The sequence below is a fragment of the Pundamilia nyererei genome, unplaced genomic scaffold (assembly GCF_000239375.1).
Source record: "Pundamilia nyererei isolate P.nyererei 1_Seehausen unplaced genomic scaffold, PunNye1.0 scaffold00341, whole genome shotgun sequence".
Classification (NCBI taxonomy): Eukaryota; Metazoa; Chordata; class Actinopteri; order Cichliformes; family Cichlidae; genus Pundamilia; species Pundamilia nyererei.
Window position 1 is genome coordinate 39123 of NW_005187742.1, and position 20792 is coordinate 59914.

General features: G+C 41.5%; 1 protein-coding gene across 1 annotated transcript in view; it reads left to right on the plus strand.

Moving 5' to 3' along the window:
- Positions 1-8457: 8457 nt before the first annotated feature.
- LOC102206832 (nuclear receptor ROR-alpha-like) overlaps positions 8458-20792 on the plus strand; it is a 155850-nt gene continuing 143515 nt past the window's right edge. The window contains exon 1 of the mRNA XM_005752050.1: positions 8458-8747. Coding sequence (XP_005752107.1) covers positions 8597-8747 — 151 coding nt within the window. The 5' untranslated portion in view covers positions 8458-8596. The remainder of the gene's footprint in view (positions 8748-20792) is intronic.

The following is a 20792-nucleotide window of genomic DNA, read 5'->3' on the forward strand; positions in this document are numbered from 1 at the left end:
GGCGGATATTAACTACTCACAAATGGCACCCTTATAAACTCTAGCTGCTGCAGCATCTCGACGAGGATGACCCAGATCAGCGCACAGAATTTGCAGAATGGGCAAAACAAAAATTGGAACAGGACCCTCAGTTCACACAGAATATTTTCTTCAGTGATGAGGAAAAGTTTTATGTGAATGGTGAAGTTAACCAACAAAACCACCACTATTGTTCTGACACTAACCCACATTGGATGAATCCCTCCAAGACTGTTGGAACAACAAAAGTGATGGTTTGGTGTGGTATATGGGGTACAACGATAGTGGGTCCATTCTTCATCAATGGAAACCTCAAGGCCACTGGATATTTGAAATTGTTACATGATGATGTGTTTCCCTCTTTATGCACTGAAGCTGGCACGTTCCCTGAGTTTTTCCAGCAAGATGGTGCACCACCACATTATGGGTGCCAGGTCCGAGCATTCCTAGATCAACAGTTTCCTGGAAAGTGGATTGGTCGTCGTGGGCCAGTTGAATGGCCCCCAAGGTCTCCCGATCTGACCCCCTTAGACTTTTATCTTTGGGATCATCTGAAGGCAATTGTCTATGGTGTGAAGATACGAGATGTGCAGCACCTGAAACTACCGATACTGGATGCCTGTGCTCACATTTCTCCTGTGGTGTTGCTATCAGTGTGTGAAGAGTGGGAGAAGAAGGTTGCATTGACAATCCAACACAATGGGCAGCACATTGAACACATTTTATAAGTGGTCAGAAACTTGTAAATAACTCATGAAAGAATAAAGTTACGTTGAAACCAAGCACACCATTGTTTTTCTTGTGACATTATCAATAAGTCTGATGTGTCACATGGCCCTCTTCCTATTGAAAAAACAAAAGTTGTATCCAAGATGGCCGACTTCTAAATGGCCACCATAGTCACCACCCATCTTGAGGAGTTTGCCCCCTCACATATACTAATGTGCCACAAACAGGACTTTAATATCACCAACCATTCCCATGTTATTACGGTGTATCCATATAAATGGCCCACCCTGTAGAATAAATTAATGTAAAATTAAATAATAATACAAATACAAATTCCTTAAGGTGGTGCCGGAGAGGTGAATGTTGTTCAAGATAAAGACGATGTTGGATAATACCTCCAACCTACTCCATGACGTGCTGGCTAGCCACAGGAGCAGTGAGAAACTGTGAAACCTGTGGCCATCTCCCTGTACAACTCCTCCATCTAACACACTGTAAACACTGCAATAGCTACACCCTTTTTGTACACACTCTTTTCTACTCTGTCATATTCCTGTCAACATTCTTGATATTTATTTATAATCACGTCTGTCAATCCTTGATATTTATTGAGTGACCTGTATATATTAGTGCTATTTCTTAAATTTCTTAAACCTGTAACATATTGTATTGTTGGTCTGTTTCTGTTATTTATACTGGAGCAACTGTAACCCACATAATTTCCTTAGGGATTAATAAAGTATGCAGATTCTGAAATAATTATACACCTCTCTGCATTTAATTATTAATCTCTGTCTCTCTTCCACAGCAAGTCTTTGTCCAGTCTTCCTCCCCACACACCAACCAATCACAGCAGATGGCCCCGCCCCTCCCTGAGCCTGGTTCTGCTGGAGGTTTCTTCCTGTTAAAAGGGAGTTTTTCCTTCCCACTGTCGCCAAAGTGCTTGCTCATAGGGGGTCATATAATTATTGGGCTACCTTACAATATAAAGCACCTTGAGGCGACTGTAGTTGTGATTTGTTGCTGTATGAATAAAACTGAATTGAAACAAACAATTCTGTTGTTTGTTTTTTTCTTTATGAAAGGTATATTGAGGAATATCTACTTAGATTGAAGAATGCATTGAAAATCTCGTGTTTCACTCCACTAGTGAAAATCTCACAAAGTGCAAAAAAAAAAAAAAAAGAGATAAATCTCAAACAGGGCTTTTAATGCACAGCTCTTCATGCAGGGCCTGCCATTGTTTTATTATTGAATTGTAACAGAGCAGCTGTTAATCTGACAGTCAGATTTCTTTTTAAAGAAAAAAAAAACCTCTGGCATTCCTGTAACGAAAGTGAATCATGTGCACACAGTATCTTCCTCTTATCTCCACATGAATCGCTAATAAAGTGTCACAATCATTTCATCACACCCGGCCCTAATGAAACAAACTACAAAGGCAAGTTTTAAAATTATAATGCCGTGCATTAGCGCTCACTGAATATTTTCTTTCATTTTAGCCAGATGCATTTTAATAAGACACACTGCATAAATTTGCATTTTCTGCAAACTCCTCTCACTCACTTTGTTGCAACGTGGACGGCATTTCAGGAAGTTAGTTGCAGTCGGGTTTCAATGAAGACCCTCGCAAAGGAACATTGTTCAGTATTCAGCAAAACATTTAAGACGACACTGGTTAATGTGAGCGTAGCTTTTACTACTTTGACTGGACCGGACGACGGAGTGGCAGCTGCAGGACCGGATGAGGATGATGCTGCAGGCGACAGTGTGGAAACCGGAGGTGGAGGCGCTGCAGGCGATGGTGATGGCTGGACGGGCTCCGAGGCCCCCCGAGCGGAAGGAGGAGTCTGGAGCGGTTCCTCTGACCCCCCCAGTGAAAACAGAAGGCTGCTGAATGGGCCCCTCGGACCCTCCAGCGGAGGCAGGCACAGGTGTGGGGACCTCTGGCAGGCACAGAGCAGGCTGGAGCTGCGCAGGGTGTTGACTCTCCTCAGCTGGCTTCTTAGCCTCCAGGGGTACAGAGTCAGCTGAGGGTTTAGGCCCTGGAGAGAGTAACTAACTCTAAGGGGCCCAGCTTTTGAGGGAACTTAACAGTTTTAATGGGTTTGTCACTCTGCTTAGAGTGAGTGGTTAAAAAACCCCCCAGTCCTTTACGGATGGTCTTACGATAGCTACCTGTATGGGAGAAGCAGGTGAAGACTGAACTGATGGCTGAGCTAATCTTTGAGCTGCAACCTGAGTAGGTGACTGACCTAGAGACCATGGAACAGGTAACCATGCTCGGGACGGAGCAGGAGACTGAGCTGCAGGAAACAGAGCTGATGACTGAGGTAATGGTTGAGGTAAAAATGGAGCTTCCGGCTGAAGTGGTGGTTTTGGTGGAAGCGGAGCGGTGGTTGAGTGGCTGACTGAGTTACAGGCCAGATGGCTGACTGAGCTGATAACAAAAAGGGCAGCTGAGCTGTAGGCTGCGCTGGTGACTGTGGTGGTGTAGGTGCTCCTGAGTCTTCAGAACATTCACTAACCAGCTGGACCGGCTAAAAATTTACAAGACCAGTAGTGGCTGACACAAAATTAACAGGCTCACAGTAGACAGATTGTCCAGAAATAAATCCGGGTTTAGAAGGGGCAAAACAAATTGAGTCCTTAATTGAGCTTGCATTAGTCAAAGGAGCTTGCAGAGAAAAGCGTCTGGACTTCTTTAAGTTGCTTGAAGACGTTTCACCTCTCATCCGAGAAGCTTCTTCAGTCCCAGATGAAACAGTCTTAACTCCTGGCTCTGAAGGAACACGAGGAGCACAGTCTTTTGAACCCAGAGGGAAGTGATTATTCTCAAAATGAACACCAAGTTAGCTGGGTCCATTATCTGGTCGGGTCATTCTGTCAGGGTCTGTGTGCGGGCTGGCAGAAAAGGACTTAAGATGAACTTAAGCAGCTTTATTGCTGTGCACAAACTAAACAGAACTGAAAATATAAAACTAAACTAGCAGGCAGGAGGCCGGACCACACACCAAGGGCCGACAGCGAGGAGACGTTGATAACACAACAGAGAGCAAGGAAAACACAGGGCTTATATACACGGGGAGTAATCAGGGAATGGGAAACAGGAGGGAGACACAGCTGGAAGAGATTAGGGCTAACGAGACAGGGGGGAGGTAAAATGGAACACACTGACATCAGACATGAACCTTCAAAGTAAAACAGGAAACGAGACAATTCACAATACACAGAATTGACACTTAACTAAAATGGACACATGGAAAGCCTAAGAAATAGAAATCACATAACTATACATCCATTCACTTCCGCTTTTCCAGGTCGCAGGGGACGTGCCTATTCCAGCTGTAATGGGGCGAGAGGCGGGGTACACCCTGGATAGGTCACCAGTCTGTCACAGGGCTAACACACAGAGACAGACAACCATTTGCACTCACATTTACACCTATGGGCAATTTGAATTAATCTATCCCCACAAACTACATTTCTTTGGAAGCCAGAGTAAACACCCACACAAACACCCCGGCCTGATGGTGGAATTGAACTCAGGACCTTTTTGCTGTGCGGCAACAGTACTAACCACTGTTCCACCGTGGTTCCTCAAAGAACTAGAGCACTAGATCCCATGCAAATTACCATCAGATTTATGAAAATTGCAGCGCAATTGCAAAAAGTGATTTCCAGTATTTGCCAAAAAAAAAAAAAGATTGTTGGTATTTAAAAAACTGTAAATCACTTGTCGGCCTATAATCTGTGAAGAGAGAACTGAGCTTAAAAGTAAAGCTGATGATTTACACCCTTTGAACTGGTCACACAACAACTTGCCGTCAGCCTCAGGCTGCTCTTCATTTAGGGGTTTTGCTGAGGTGGGCTTTCTCCACCGGGGGGCAGTTTGCAGGGAAATGCATATCGTTTTTGTCAATGCAAACAAAACTACAAACAACCTAAGCCATACTGATGATGCTCAGTTTGTAAAGCACAAATAAATAATCTGTATTCAAAGAAAAACACTGGACTGGATACGATGCAATCAGCTGATGGTTTTAGTGGAATATGTAAAAAAAAATCACAGTTTGTCCAAACTTCAGTTTGAACATTGGGAACTGCCAAAACAGATGCCAATATAGTATATTCTATACAACAAACTGGTTGACAGCTCAGTTTTTAAGCTCTGTTAAGAACACATACACTGATACACATTTATTTATTTCAGTGTTCAAATAAAGTTTAAAAAAAGTGTCTTTTTAATTTTATTCTACAGTAACTTTAATTGTTTTGTTTTTAACCCAATTTCTTACACTCTATTACACACAAGACAAATGTAACTAAATCTGAATAAAAACGCTTTTTTAAAAACAGCTGTAGATTTTACTATGATTTGAAAAGCTCTGTAGGACTGATGGGGCTCGGACACTTACATTTACGTTTTGTACTCTTTCCCAAAAAGATTTTCTTTGTTGGTTAATTTGAGCCAAACGTTGCTCTGGACAGCAGACATGCCGGGTGTTAAACAGGCCTTGAGGTACAGTCACAGGTACCAGGACCAAAGCACGACTAATGCTGTCAACAGTGTCTCTTTATTTGCTGGAATTTGTTTTCAATGAACTATTTAGTGCAGGGGTGTCGAACTCCAGGCCTCGAGGGCCGGTGTGCTGCAGGTTTTAGATCTCACCCTGGGTCAACACACCTGAATGAAATGATTAGTTCATTACCAGACATGTTGAGGAGGTCATTTAGCCTTTAAATCAGCTGTGTTGGATCAAGGACACATCTAAAACCTGCAGGACACCGGCCCTCGAAGCCTGGAGTTGGACACCTGTGATTTAGTGAATCCGTGTGGATTACAGCGCACTGTGGTGGATCTTTTTCACATTATAAACAATCTTTGGCAGAGTTCAGAGTACAGACAGCTGTGTTGTGTGAAAGCCTCTTTGTGTTTATGAAGACTGTTTGACACACTGACCTTTACAACAACAACAGGCTTTTATTTTGTAGATGCTGCAGATGATCACGTCAACTTTTACACTAAGAAAGTCGCAATTACTGATACACATCTAATCTTTCACACTTTTTACTTCTATTTGCAATCACAATGTTTCCCAGTTATTTAGTATTTCATAATGTTGCAGCACTATGAAGCACGTATGATTAAAGGAAACAACAGTTTGAAATGAAAAATAGCAATGTCCACATTTAAAGATCCATTTATCAAGTCCAACCTCCTCTCTGTATCAGCCTGTTTGACTCTTTTTTTAACTGAAGTTAATGCTGAACCTTAAAACCAATCATGAATCGGCTTTGGTACAATCTATGTATCTTGTTTCTAACAGGAGAACAGTCTGGCCTCTCTACATGACTTCAGTAAGGAGTTGATTGTTCTGAGTCAATGCTGAACCACAAGATCAATCAAATCTAAAAAAAACTGAGATGAAAAATACCACATTCCCAAACTTTCACACTATGAATATTTACCACGTTAAAGTCTCTCAGCGTCCATCTGCAGTGGGTCGAAATGAGCAGGGATCACGTTCTGGTCTGGAACAGTCTAATTCATGCAACACTAGAATCACTCAGTTCTTTATTACGTCCAGTGATTTCAATGCCGACAGGGTAAGGCTGACCAAATGGTTTAAATGTACAGTGTCTACTAACTATGGTCTTAATTATCATCAGTACAAGAATTGGTACAATAATTCCAAAATAATCTTATTTAACAGTTTGGGAAATGTTAAAAAATGACCTGTGGCTATATGGCAATAATACACTTTAAAGTTTACTCAAAATGTGCTTTTTGGAATTTTCTCCAGTGAATTATCACAAACGGGATCAAACGCAAAGGTCTGGTTTAAATTGTGACATGTGGTCATGTGATCATTTTAAAGCTTCTGCATAAAACTATCTATAGTCATTGTCACAGGAAAAAATTGGCATCAAAGATATCACAATTACCTCATGTGTCAAGTACATAATTTATAGGTGATTATACCAGATTAATGCTTAAAATTCAGAGCATCAGTACAATAATCCAGGAGGTTCACAAGAACTGCTGAATTGTTTCTTTATGAAGAGGAGTAAAATGTATGAATGTTCCTGAGGCTTTTCACTCTGGGCTAAAAAAGACTGTCAGCCGCTTTCGTCCTCTAAATAATCATAATATTCAGCTTTTTAAAAAAAATTCATCTGAGCTAATTAGAGTGATGAAATCTGTAGTAATATCCTCCCTTTAAAGTCTTCCAGGCATTGTGAAGCTTTTGGCAGAAAGGAAATCAGTGATAGGAGAAGCTGACGATGATGAAAAGGCAAAGAGGGAGGCAGTAAGACAGCTGGAAGGGTTCACAGAGCGGAGCGAGGCTGCAGGAGGGTCCACAGACAGATGAAAGCCGTCTGTGTTCAATCATCACTATGACCCGGGTCAGGCGGCGTGCAGTAAATATCCAGTCTATGATATACTGTGCAACAATTCTACTTTTCAAAAGTTCATTTTGTTCACTTGTCAGGGAGACGCTGTTTAGTGGCCATGTTTTTGTCCATCCCGTCTACATGCACAGTACTTAGTAACTCCACAAAGAGAGACAGCAAATAAAATATATATGAGATGGACGGACAGAGTCAGCTGGTGATCGCTCTTTTGAAGATGGGATATGAGAAGGTGTGCTCCAGCTTCAGGAGTATCATACTCCTTAACCTCCTTTAGAAGGTCTATGCCACCGTACCAGTCTGCCTGTTTGTTGGATCTCCAATTCAAAGGGAACAATATGTTTTTGTCCCTGTTGTGGAAAACTGGAGCAGGTCTTTAACCTCTCATGGATACTAGATGGTGGGAGTTTGGTGGTCTTGAAGAAGGCAAATGATTGCATGCTGTGGTGTTTCTTCCTGAGTGGGGGGTATCGAGCACATTTTACAGCCTTTCTGTCACAGCTGCAGCCCGGTTTGATTTGCTGACAGTCAGACTTGTGCCGACGAGCAGGGCTGCTGTTTATCACAGATTGCATTTTTCAACTTTTATGGACAGAATTTTTTTGGCACGGCCAAAGAGTGAAGCTCGCTTGTTTGGTGGTAAAGTTTTGAAGGATAGGTTTTGCTTTTATCAAGTATGTATGACCCAAAAAAGGTCCCTCATTGCTCCATTGTAATGCAAGTGATAGGTAACAAACTGCAGTGATATGTTCTGCGCATCCCTGCGGTGGTGTAGATATATACATTTCATACGAAAAGGTTTTGAGTTAAATCAAGTGGAAAACTGCAGATTCTTGAGTGACAGTGGGAAGATAGTAAGACATGAAAGTAAGTCCTTGTTCTCTTTTACAGTTTTGCAGCAATTTTGGTTGGATTGAACTGTTTGAGGGGTTCTGGCCCCTGAGTTGTACGCTTGACAGCATTGCTTTATAGCAATGAGGGCCTTTACACGAATATTCATATGTGTTCACAGCAAGAACCTTTACTTTGGGTGCTATTTTACTGATAATGTGTCAGAAACTGACAGTCAGAAACTTTTACATGGTTCACACAGTGTGCAGGAGCCCAGCTGTCTTTGCAACAGAAACACTCCAACCTGCTCGCTACTTTGACAGCGCTCGCTTCGAGACTGCAGCCTGCCCATGTGTCAGCCTCCAGGGAGGGCAGCCGAGCTCTCTACAGCGCCGCCCTCCCTCTCTCTCAGCCCGGCTTCTTCTCCTCCAAACGGCGCTCATAGTAGCGACCTGACGGCCGCTCAGCAGTCGCGCTTCTGCCGCTGTTCAAACACACCACCCCACCAGCCTTTCGTGGGGGTTTTGATATTTCAGTAGCAGGCACCGACCACAGGGGGAGATCCGGTTCGTTTCAGGGAGTTTTTGTTTTCGGTTGATGGATGGAGTCGTCCCCGCAGGATTCAGCCAGCGAGGCGAGCAGGAGCGGCTCCGAGCCCGCTACATCAGCGAGCCTGGAGACTCCGCACCTCACACCGCCCAGGACACACAGCTCCTGCGGCTCCAGCTCCTCCGGCTCCAGCTGCGGCAAAGGTAGGACTGCTAATTCTAAAATGATGATTATTGTTATTGATCTCGGCTACATCTGTCACAGCTGTGAGTGTGTTTGAGCTGCAGCAACAACTTCAAACGGTTTGTGTAGCAGTTTGATGTGTTGGAGCGCAGACATCCACTGACACGTGCACATTAACACCTCTGTGTGAGAACATCACTTTGATGTGGACGGAAAATGTCATGTTGAGCTGAAGGCATTTTATTTAACTTTAATTAATAAATAATAAAATAATCGACTTAAAACGTGAAAGTGAATGAATGTCATACCCTTCCTGTTTGGCCGTTTTGCTATTTTTTTGTTCCAGTGAAAGGAAATCGTTTTTATAAGACTTCAGTTTTTAAGACAAACGTGTTCTCACTGTGTTAGCAGCTTGTGTACACCTTTCATGTCAACAATCAGCCCGCTCCAAAAATGTTTTTTCTTTTTACAGGTCAGTAACAAAGAACATGAAGCTATTGAACAAAAGTAGAAATTGTTGATTCATAACAGGAACACAGTGATTTGTGGCTCTTTTGTGGGGTGGCTGTGGCTCAGGTGGCAGAGCAGGTGGTGCTTCACCTGGTGGTTCCATCCCCGTGTGTCCATCAGATATCTTGGGCTAACCCCACGTTGTGTCCATCAGTGTGTGAGTGTTTGACAGAAAGCATAGAAAAAAGTGCTGTGTGTCGTCAGAGTGGAAAAGCACTGTATCAGAACTGGTTCATTTGTTAAACCCTGCTGCTCCAGCTGTGTCATCCAGATTTGAAATTATGAGGCGCAAATGTCAATTCCTTGTTATTTAGAAAATGACAATTTTTGTTGAGAAACAACGATTTGCGAGTTGTTGCAACAGTACATTTAACAAAAGACTGAACTGGAGGCTGTTACAACATTTAAAAAAAGATCGTAAGAGATCTAAATGAGTAAGAAGTAGAGTCAAAGGGACACAAAGAAACTTGAAATAACCAAATAAAGTGACTTAAAATGATCACACAAAGTCTCATGACAAGTCCACATCGACTACAGAGACTTAAAACCCCCAAAACACAGAATCAACCACAAGGAGACTCAGTACAACACCAGGGTCTGAAGACGGGCACAAAGAGACTCCAAACAACTCCAAAGAATCAGAAAACAGCCAAACATTCAACACAACCACAGAGATTTAAATCAGCGACAGTTAAAAGAACCACAGACTCAAAACAATCAAAGAAGGACTTAAAACAACCACGGAGTCTCAAAATAACCACGAAACAAGTACTAAGAGGTTCAAAGTAACAGCTACAGTCTCACAACAGCTAAAACTAAAGACTTTGAAAACAACCACAAATATATTGGTGGATATGTTTTGCAGCAGAATTATATTTTATAAGTTTTTATTATTTGATGACCACCTAAACAGAGTGTCACGCTCTCACTTGCATGCAGTAATTAATACCAGTGAATGAAGCCATACGTCCCCTGTGAGCAGCTCACGGACCTGACGGCAGATTTTCCTGCTGCTCATTATTGGTATGCAGCCTGGAGAGAGAGAGGCGGTCAGATCGAACTTCATTGAGTTTCTCGGAGCAGAGTCGGTTACGTAACAGCTGTTTGAGGAGAAGGAGAAAAATCACAGTGAGTGTTTGAGCTGTGTTGAAATGGAGACGGGCAGATAGTGTGACTGTTTCTGAGACATGCAGTCAAAGCAGAGCCCTGAGGGGCAGAGTAAACAATGAAAGGTAAATAAAGCCAAATAAATAAACCCAAGTCAATGGGTCAGATGCTGTGTTCAAGTTTGACTTGTAAAAACTGAGATGACTGTGGGGTGTGTGAATAAGAAAGGAAAGGTTCCCGTTGAGATGCAGAATTAGAGTCTTGATGAGGTGATGAAGCTGGTCCTCCATGAAAGAATAGCGACGGGTCCTCTCAGTGCTCAAAGTACAATTTGTCACTGAATGTCAATCCTGAAATCAGGGACTCGGGATTTCTGGGACTCGTCCCAGCCTGCTGTTCAATCCGACCACATATTAATGGCTAAAAACTGGTGTGATAACATTTCACATTTGTTTTGTGAAATGAATAATCATGTTCAGGACACAATGTAGACATTTTCTCCTGAGCAGTGCGTACTGCATATTTTTTACATAAAAGGTTTTGCACAGAGTCTTGCTGGTACGCTAGTGCAGCTTTATCCACCCACAGCTCTGTGTGCATCAGTCAGTGTGTGGTGTACAGTAGGTCTTGGTGCAGCTCTCACTGCTTCAGCCTTCAGACACACCTCTGCCAGTGTGAGGAGAAAGAGAGCAATGAATGATTTATCCTACAGTAACTGGAGAACATAAGTAGGACCCGCTGAACAACAAATATAAACAAGTCATATCACATGAATACTTCTTCTCCTTTTTTAAAACTTCTTAAAAATTCTGATGGTTTAAGATGTTTTAAGGCAGGGGTGTCCAACTCCAGGCCTCGAGGGCCGGTGTCCTGCAGGTTTTAGATGTGTCCTTGATCCAACACAGCTGATTCAAATGGCTAAATGACCTCCTAATCGTGTCTTGAAGTTCACCAGAGGCCTGGGAATGAGCTAATCATCTGATGAAAACGGCGTTTTGTCTATGCTCCACATCCACACTATTGTTTTTCATCCACACTGAAAACGGTTATGTTCCCGTACTGCGCATGTGTGAAACATAAGATGATTCAACCTGCCCTTTATTTACTTTCCGGCTCTGTGAAACGTCGCGGCAAAATGTCGAGGTGGAGTTGCTGCGAGTAACACTAGAACACAAAGTTGCAAAAACGAGTGGGAATATAGACTCACTTTATATATATATAACAAAACAACTGCTGTACGATGCCGTCCGCCATCTTAGTTGAATTGGTCACATGACTGCACTACATGACTAAAATGCGTCATCGTTTTCGAAAGCCTCTGTTTTCGCCGTCCACACTGCGACATGAAAACAGTGTTTTCAAATGTATCCACTTTGGAGGGCGTTTTCAAAAAGCTCAGTTTTGCTTGACCAAAGACGCCGTCTCAGTGTGGACGGAAGGCCGAAACAGAGAGAGAAAGATGCGCTTTCAAACGTATTCGTGTGGACATGGCCTAAAGCCTTCAGGACACCTGCCCTCGAGGCCTGGAGTTGGACACTCCTGTTTTAACGTTTTTGGGCCTTTCAGCCATTACTGCTGGAGAAGACAGTGAAGCAGACAGGAAAGGACGAAGAGAAAGTAAAGAGGTCAACATGCAGGAAGTGCATGTCTGTGGTGGCTTTGCAGCATATGGGTGCCTACTCAGCCTGGTAAGCGAAACTAGCGCTCAGTTCAAGATGTTTAATTGTTCTTCTTTTAAATACAAATTTACCTAAGCCTCTCTTGCTTAGGCTTGACTGAATGTCAGTGAAAGCCTGGAATAATTCAATAGCAACCATGCGGGATCACAACCAGAATCAGTGAGCACATTCTGGACGTACAGTCTCAGCGCCTTTCAACAGTACTTACAATAGACTGACACCTTGACTCCTCTGCGCTCACTTAATAGATACTGAATAGGCCATTAGAAGTGACTAGTGATTTTATCACTAGTCACTTCATGCACCACGGGTCCCTGATGATGAGATCATTTTACACTGTGTGTTATGTGTTTACTTTGTAATGTAAAGGTATGTAGACTTTTTAAAAGGCATCTTTAGGTTGAGATAAATCAATCTGGCAATTGCTGTCACGGTTTGAGACAATCATATGACCCCCTATGAGCAAGCACTTTGGCGAAAACTCCCTTTTAACAGGAAGTGCAGAGAGGTCTGTTAGGCTTGACTGGTACACCATAGATCTACACCATATTAAAAACCTAAAACTCAAAAGTTTAACTTCATTATGACAAAGATTCTTTGTGTGATTAAGCAAACTGTAAGCTTTCTTACAGAAGCTTTTCTTACAGCTTCTACGTTAACTCCCTCTGTAAATGTTCTTAGTGATTTATCCACAACAGGGTCTTTTGCCTCTTGTATTCAGAGGCAGAGTACACCATGGACATGTCACCAATACGACCCAGGGCTAACACAGAGTTACATCCACAGACTGACCAGGAACCTAATATGCATCTGTTTGGACTTTGAAAGAAGCTGGTGTACCTGTAGAGAACCCACATACCCACAGGGAGAACATGTAAACTCCACACAGAAAGGCCCGTGACGGTGCTGACCAATCAGAAATGTCCAGTGAATTGTTCATTTATCAACTAGACAGCTTGATTTGGAAACTGTAACTGCTAAACAGTGCTGAGTAACAGTTATAAAAACATGAATTTCACGGCTGCACAAACTTCCTGCATGGTCTGTAGCATGCAGCAGCACATTAATTGTGGTAGTCAGTGCAGCTCACTCCTGTAACTAGTAGTAGTAGTAGTAGTATTTATTTATTGTCATTGTCAAGAACAATGAAATTGCGTTTGGGGCTTCCATACAACCCAAAAAAAAGAAGAAAATAATAAATACCCCTTAAAACCCAAGTGTACATATTTAATCCAGTGTGACTCCAATGCAATAGACAATCCTTAGCAATAACATGAGAACATGACAAGTAATGTTGGTAGAAATTCAGACAAAGACCTGAGAAACATGACAAAGTACAACAATGCAACCCATTCAATATTATTGTACTGTGAGATATGATATCAGATATGATAGTTATCTATTTAAGAAAGAGGGGGGGGGGCAGGAGGGGGAAGAGAATAAAGATATGAACTAACCCTTACATAATAACACATCAGTCATGAAATGGTGTGTTAGAGATGGATGATTAAAGCAACTGTGATTTTTAAGTTCGTTATGTGAAATGAATGAATGACTGTGTTAAATAATTTACATCACAATTGCCTGATTGTGGTTTTTGCTGTGTTATCGTGGCTCGTGAGGCGCTTTGACAGTCATTCTGTTCAGGATCCAGCCCCACCAGCGCTCTGCAGCAAAGCAGAATATCCATTCGTTTCATCAGCATGCAAAGAAGTCAAAATAACTGAAGCTGCTTTGGAAACCAAGAAGACATGGATATGAGTTTCTTTAATGTGCAATGGAATAGAACTTTTGATCTAAAACAACAAGACTGGGTTTATTAAAAGTCACTTGAAATTTTACTTGAACCTGACCTTTGACCCCAGAGGTGCTGGTAAACAGACACAACTGCCTTGCAGCATATTTACACAAACACATTTGAGGTGTGACGGTTCATTTGGGCAGAGTGTTGTTACACTGACTGACACCAAGTTTGAGCTTCCACGGCAAAGTGTGAAGAGTTGACGGGTTTTTATCATTTTCATTTCCTGTGTTGATGCTGATGTAGACTTCATGTCTGGCTTTCACTCCCTTGAAAGGACCTCACAATATTTATCATATGTTACTAATTTTACAGGCTCTGTCTGTCATTTTTACATTTCTTAATAAGTAGTTTTCTTTTATTCTGAGCCTTTGGCATGGGGGGTACAGTGATTAGCAGGAGTGGTTAGCAAGAAGGTCCTGGGTTTGAATCCAGGCTGGGGGCTTTCTGTGTGGAGCTTGCATGTTCTCCCAGCGTCTGTGTGTTTTCTCTCCGGGTACGCCGGCTTCCTTCCACAGTCGAAAAACATACATGGGGTTAAGTTAACTGGTGATTCCAAAATTGAGCACAAGTGTGAATGTAGGCATTAACGGTTGGACGTGGGTGAAGCCTGCCTCTTGCTCTGTGATACCTGGATTAGATTCCTGGCAATCCTGAAATAACTGGATGGATGTTTTAATAAATGGCAATCACACAAAAGCTCAAAATCTAGTTGTAGAGCATGTATCTATGGAGCTCTATGGAGAACATGTTGTGGATTATAGTGCTGCAGGAATGAGCTGTAAAAAAGTGTCGAGACACGCCTCATTTCACTGTATTTTGCTAAGAAAATTGCAAAAATGTGTCAGTATTTGTATGTATTGCAAACATGGAAATTCTGATGATCTTGAAAATCAATATTTGGTTTGACCACCTTTGTTCTTCGAACAGTCTGAACTCTTTGAAGCAAACGTTCCTGTAATATCTTTAAGTGGTCCCCAGGAATAGTTCAGCAGGTTTCCTTCTTTGGATGTTTCTGCCTTTTGTTCTGTTTCCTGTCCAGTTAACCCCACATTGCTTCAACAACGTTCAGTCTGGGCTCTGGGGAGGCCAACCCATGATAGTGTTTCTTTTTGTGTCCTTCTATCCAAGTATGCTTTTATATTGGCAGTATGTATAGGATCACCATCATGCTGAAAATACAGCTTTTGCCAATCAGGTGCTTTCCATCAGTTTTCAGGATTTCCCAAACTACTGCCTGAAACGCAGCTTCAGCCTGTAACAGACCTCCTGCTGTGATGTGCTCTCCTGACCTCCTCTGTGCATACTTGAGACATTTTGAACCAAAATTCAAATGTGGATTCTTTACTCCATAAACCTCGTTGCCACTGATTTTCAGTCAGGTTCTTGTGGAACATGAAATACATCAGCTTAGTCTTCCTGTTTTCCTTCTTTACAAACAGCAGCTCCTCCACTGAGACCCTTTTTCATGTGAACAGCAGACAGACGGTCCTGTGTCAGGCCTTTGCTGAATTTCTTCCTATTCCTTAAGAACATGACTTTCAGGTATTGTTGACAGCTGTAGATCAGATTTTAGACCTGATAATTTGATGTAAATTATTGTAATGTTTTACAATACATCACTGTAACAAAGTCTCTAAAGATACTATTTAAAATGTTTTTGTTGTTAAGTTGTCTGATATTTTCAGTAGTTTGCCCTTGAGTTAGATGCCCTTTTAATGCTTGAGTCATGAGTCACATTCAGTGTTAAGTGGTTTAAAAATCTGAACTGGAAATTAGTGAAAATGCAGCCAAGGTCAAGAATAAGAACGTTGAAAGCCTGGAGAACTACTCCTCGAGACTAATACAAAAAAATACACAAAGGTCTGGCTGCTTGGAAGCAGAACATAAAGACTTGGGCAGTAAAGTAAGTTTAAACAGTTTTACACTTTCAGTCCCTCATCTCAAAGTCATTGTCTGTTGTTTCCTTTTTGTTTTTTTGAATGTCTGAAATTAAATCAGGATTTCTCCTACAAAATAAAACACACAAGCAAGTGCTCCTAAAATGTGAACCTATTTCTTTTTGGTGTGCAGTTTATCTGTATTTGTTTAGTGTTTGTAAAGTGCACTGAGCCCTGTAAATCATTCACAAGATCATACATTTGGCATTACTATTGAAAAAACATTAAAGCAATAACATATCCTTTAAAAAAAGAAAAAATATAATAAAAATATCGACGATAATATTAGACGCTGGCCGGGACATTTTTATGTCAGATGTCCTTTGTGACCCCAAAGAGGATTTGTTTCTCCAGCTGAAAAAGTGAGTGTAATCCACTACACTACGAGGCAATTAACAACAAACTGTCAAAATATTTAGAACACAATGTCTGGAAAATATCAATTTTGGAACCAAATAAACTTTTAGAAGAAACAAGGAAATTTAAGAAGATTTATGAGGATTAAAATTAACTACATTTTCTCACTTTGTACATAAACTGTACAACATTAAAAAAATGTGCCCAAAATATGGTTGGAATAAAAAAAATGAATTATAATCTTCAATGCCAAGTGAGTGTCCAAAAGTGTAAAGTGTTCAACTCATGTTTGAAAAAAGTTAATTTACGATTTGAAAAGGTCATAAAATGTTACGTATTGGTATAAACAAGGTGCTGCGAATCCAGAAAAGTAACTCAGCTGAAGCACATTTTTCTCATTTAAATCAATTCAAACGAAACGTATGCGTAGTTGAAATAGAAAGCACACACTGCTCAGTCGTACACTCTGGTGGCAGTACTGCTATTTCTGACGGTACTTGAAAGCAGCGGGCGTGTTACGTAACAGGTCTCTGGCAGAAGGGGCACAGAGCCAGAGCCTTCAGTGTGGGAGAGTGAAGGCTTTAAAAACCGAGCTGTGAAGAGCCTTAAAGCTGAACGCTAACTTTCTGACACTCATTTGGGAGAAGAGGAGCAGAGCTCTCATTCTGTGTCTTCTGTCACATTGATTTCACTTTGTTTTGATTTCACCAGCTTTTCTGTTTCCCTTATTTCTGATTACTTAATTTTGCCCCTATATGTTACATATCTCACTGTCTATCCCTTTTTCTGCTGCCTAGCCTGTCCTGTCTCCCCAATGTAAGTTTGTATATTGTATGTATTGTGTGTATGGTCGACTAGGTCTGTCGTTTCAGCTGCAGGCAACTGCAACTGACAAATAAAGCTGATCCTTATCCTTCACATTCATTGTGCTGTGTTTATGCTGTTTTCATGGCTCTTTTATTAGGATGTCAGGTAGAGTGAGTCGCGCACCAATCAGAAGATCAGCGATTTGTTCGCTGGCTTTTCTGTCCTACATGTTAAAGTATGCTTGGGCAAGATGTTGAACCCCAAATTGCCCCTGATGCATTCGTGTGTGTCTTAATGTTAGAAAACTCACTTTGGTATAGGGAGGGGAAAAAGCTCGTGTAATCGGGTGCACACAGCTTGAGTGCTCAGTTAGAGTAGAAAAGTGCTAAACCAGTACCAGACCCTTTACTTGTTGTTAATAATGTTGTAGTGTCATACACTTTTTACCTTTTTACTTGTATGCGGTCTCACAAATGAACAAAAGTGCGTCACCCATTCATATTTTACTCATGGCCAAAGAGAATGCTGCGTTCACCTACAGATGATAAAATAAAATGTATGTCACATGGATCCAAGTGGACCCTCGTCACGGGTGGGTAATGCAGACCAAGTGTGGGTGCCTGGTCTGAACTGACAAAAGCCTCTTCAGGTAACAACAATGACATATTTAACTACTTGATCAGAAGGTTGAGGGTTCGATTCCCCTGAGGTACCCCTGAGCAAGGTACCATCCCTACACACTGCTCCCCGGGCGCCCAATGGCTGCTTCACTGAGTGAATGGGTTAAATGCAGAGAGGAATCTCCCCACGGGGATCAATAAAGTACACATTATTATTATTGTCACAGACGTTCTGAAACTGCAGGTTTAAAATTCTTAGCCTTCCTCAAAAAGCTGGAGGCACACAAATAAGACCACATCTGTTCGTAGTTTTGTACTTCTGCAGTTGTTTTGTCCTCATATTTTCAGCATTTGTGTCCACAGAGCTTTGATGTCATCATGTCTTTGTCTTTTTATCTTCTTTTTTCTCTCCCCTGTTGTCTTCTTTTCCTGTGGGACTGTGATGGACCGAGTTGAAAAAGCAGGAGGAGTCACAGGAATTATTAGAAAAATAGGGTTTTCATTTATTTAACCCCCAAAAATTATATTTACAAAAGTAATAAATGTTGAGCTCATAAGAGAGGTCAAAGAAACAAAACTCAACTCAGGCAAAGGACCGCAAACTTAACCAGGCAAAGGACTACCCAATCAAACATGACTGACCTCAACATGAAATGAAACACAGGGGTTTATATAATGGCTGATCAGACCACTATGACATACGAGGGGTAACTAAACAAAACACAATCGTAAACAACAAACAATGCAGTATAGTCTGGTTTGTTTATAAACTAAACACCAAAGAAGGAAATCAAAACTACTGAACCCTAAATTCAAATATTTAATTAAGTACAACTACTTTGTTTTTAAATTAAAGAAAACACACATTCTCCCCTTCAGCAGGAAGTGGTGGTGCGGTCCAATTATCCCTCTTTGCATTTAGTGGTTTCAAACCCTGTCCACCACCTTTTGTCTGGCAACTCCCAGGGATGATGGCAGGTAAGAGTAAAAGAAACAAAGGTTAGTCAAAAATCAAAGTAATGAAGTGGTATGAATACAAAAGTAAGCTAAATGTGCGCGCGCGCTTACAAATAGAACAAATGTATCCAAACCAGTCAACAAAGTCATTGGAAACTAAAGTGTGTTATTGTGTTCAAATGAAGAAATGAAAGTACAAGAACAAAACAGGAGCACCAAGAGTTCAAAACATAACATCCATAATACACACACAGGGGCTCGAGAAAAGGTCCAAAACAGAAAGTCTATCAGATCACAGGAGCTCAGGGGGTGATCCATACATAGTTCAGGAGGCCGACCCGGAGGACGGCAGCACTGGGGTCCAAAGCAGTTCAGTTCAGGGGGTCGACCCGGAGGTCGCTGGCACAAAAGTCTAGAACAGGGCAGTTCAGGGGGCCGACCATGCGAAAAGCAGCGGCGGCGGGGCAGGTGAAGCAACTCCAGAGGCCGAAGGGCAGCGGTGGCGGCCGGCCACGCGGCAAGCAGTGGCGGCGCCAGAGCAGGTCCGGAGGCCGACCATGCGGAAGGCAGCCCGGCAACGACCTCGTTCAGGGGGCCGCCCTCGACGGCGATGACGTCCAGCTAAAGACCTGGAAAGTATAGATGGCATGATACCACTTTTTTTATGTCTGATACCAATATCATAAATTTGGATATCTGCCGATACCGCTATAAATCCGTGTGTTTTTTAATCAATAAAATGTTCTTTTTAAATATCTTGCTGCATTTTGTATAAGTTGATACTCAAGTTTAAAAAACAAAAGTAAACTAAATCTATTCTGTTATACCTGTATGCAAAAAATACACTGCAAAATACAAATACAAAAATATTTCATAGTTCAGCAAAACTGATCAATCTAAGAAACTTAAACCTGCACCATCCTCCCTGTTCTGGTATTTTAAAGAGTAAGCAACCTAACTAATAGGGTTGCCAACTCCCAGCAAAAAAAAAAAAGGGAACCACCCCCCACCTCATGATGCTTAATCGACATAATCAACTGTAATTTAATGCACGTGTAAAATTTTTTTTAAAAAAAGCACGGAAATCAATAATTTTTCTACAAAAATTAAATAGATTCAACATCTTTCTTCAACAGAACTGCAGACTGCACAGATGGTATCTTCCCAAATGAAAAAGTACTATAGCTTACTAGGGTATATTAGACTTAATAGTTACTATATACAATAATGGACTTCTATACATGTTACATCAGATGAAAACTTTCGGATAATTGTTTATTAAAAGTTATACATTTTAAATGAGAATAAGAAAGAAAAGTATGTCTTTGTGCCCCCTTTTCCCTGTTCATGCCGTATTGGCCCCCCTGGCTAAACTTTGCTAGATCTGCCCCTGCACAGTTACGTCAGCTACGTAGAAAAGGCTCCTGGTGTAGAAAGTAATATTAAATAAATTCTAACAACAGATTATCAAGCTTAAACGTGCTGCTGTTGTTCAGCCGCTGGTTTCCTCTTTCTGGTGCAAAGTGGGCCAAAAACAAACAAGAGAGACGGGCGACAGAAAAGCCGATCAGCTGATCATTAATCAGTTTCATGATTGAAGTAGTAGCAGCAGAGGGAGGGAGAGAGAAGAGGAAGTCGCTCCCAGTATTCGCTGGGAAATGCTTTACAAGCATTCAGAGATGAAGTTACACACTTGCCTTACTTCTCTCTGGGATAACTTTCTCGGAGATGAAATGCTGGTTTGGCAGCGTGAAGCGAGGATCCAAATGCTCAACCAGACCGCCGACAGGTCTCGCATGCCACAGCCGCTCTATCACGAGACGCATACTCCTCCGACGTGCTAAGGTTATGAGCCGAGTTACGCCATGTCGCAAGTTTTGTGAGGTGCTTTTGTGATATCGAACGGATTGGACATCCGATCCAGTAATTTAAGTCACTATCAGATCTATACCGATATGTAATATCGGTATAGATCTGATAGTGACTTATATGTAATATCGGATATGTAATATGTAATATCGGATCCGTCCATCTCTCTTTTTTTTTTTTTTTTTTTTTTTGTAAGCACTTTATTTTAGTTTGTTATTACCGGGGAAATAGTTTGTACTTATTTTATTGTGTTAAGTACATTTCTTGGCAGCTGCAGTGTTTCAAATATACAATTTTGTGCACTGTTACTCTAGTGTGGTTCTTCCTTATTGATGTTTATGCCTTGGGCTCCTGACGATCCCAGATTCTCTGGTGTTGGCCTAGTGACAGTTTAGTTGTTCTTATTTATTTTTTTTTT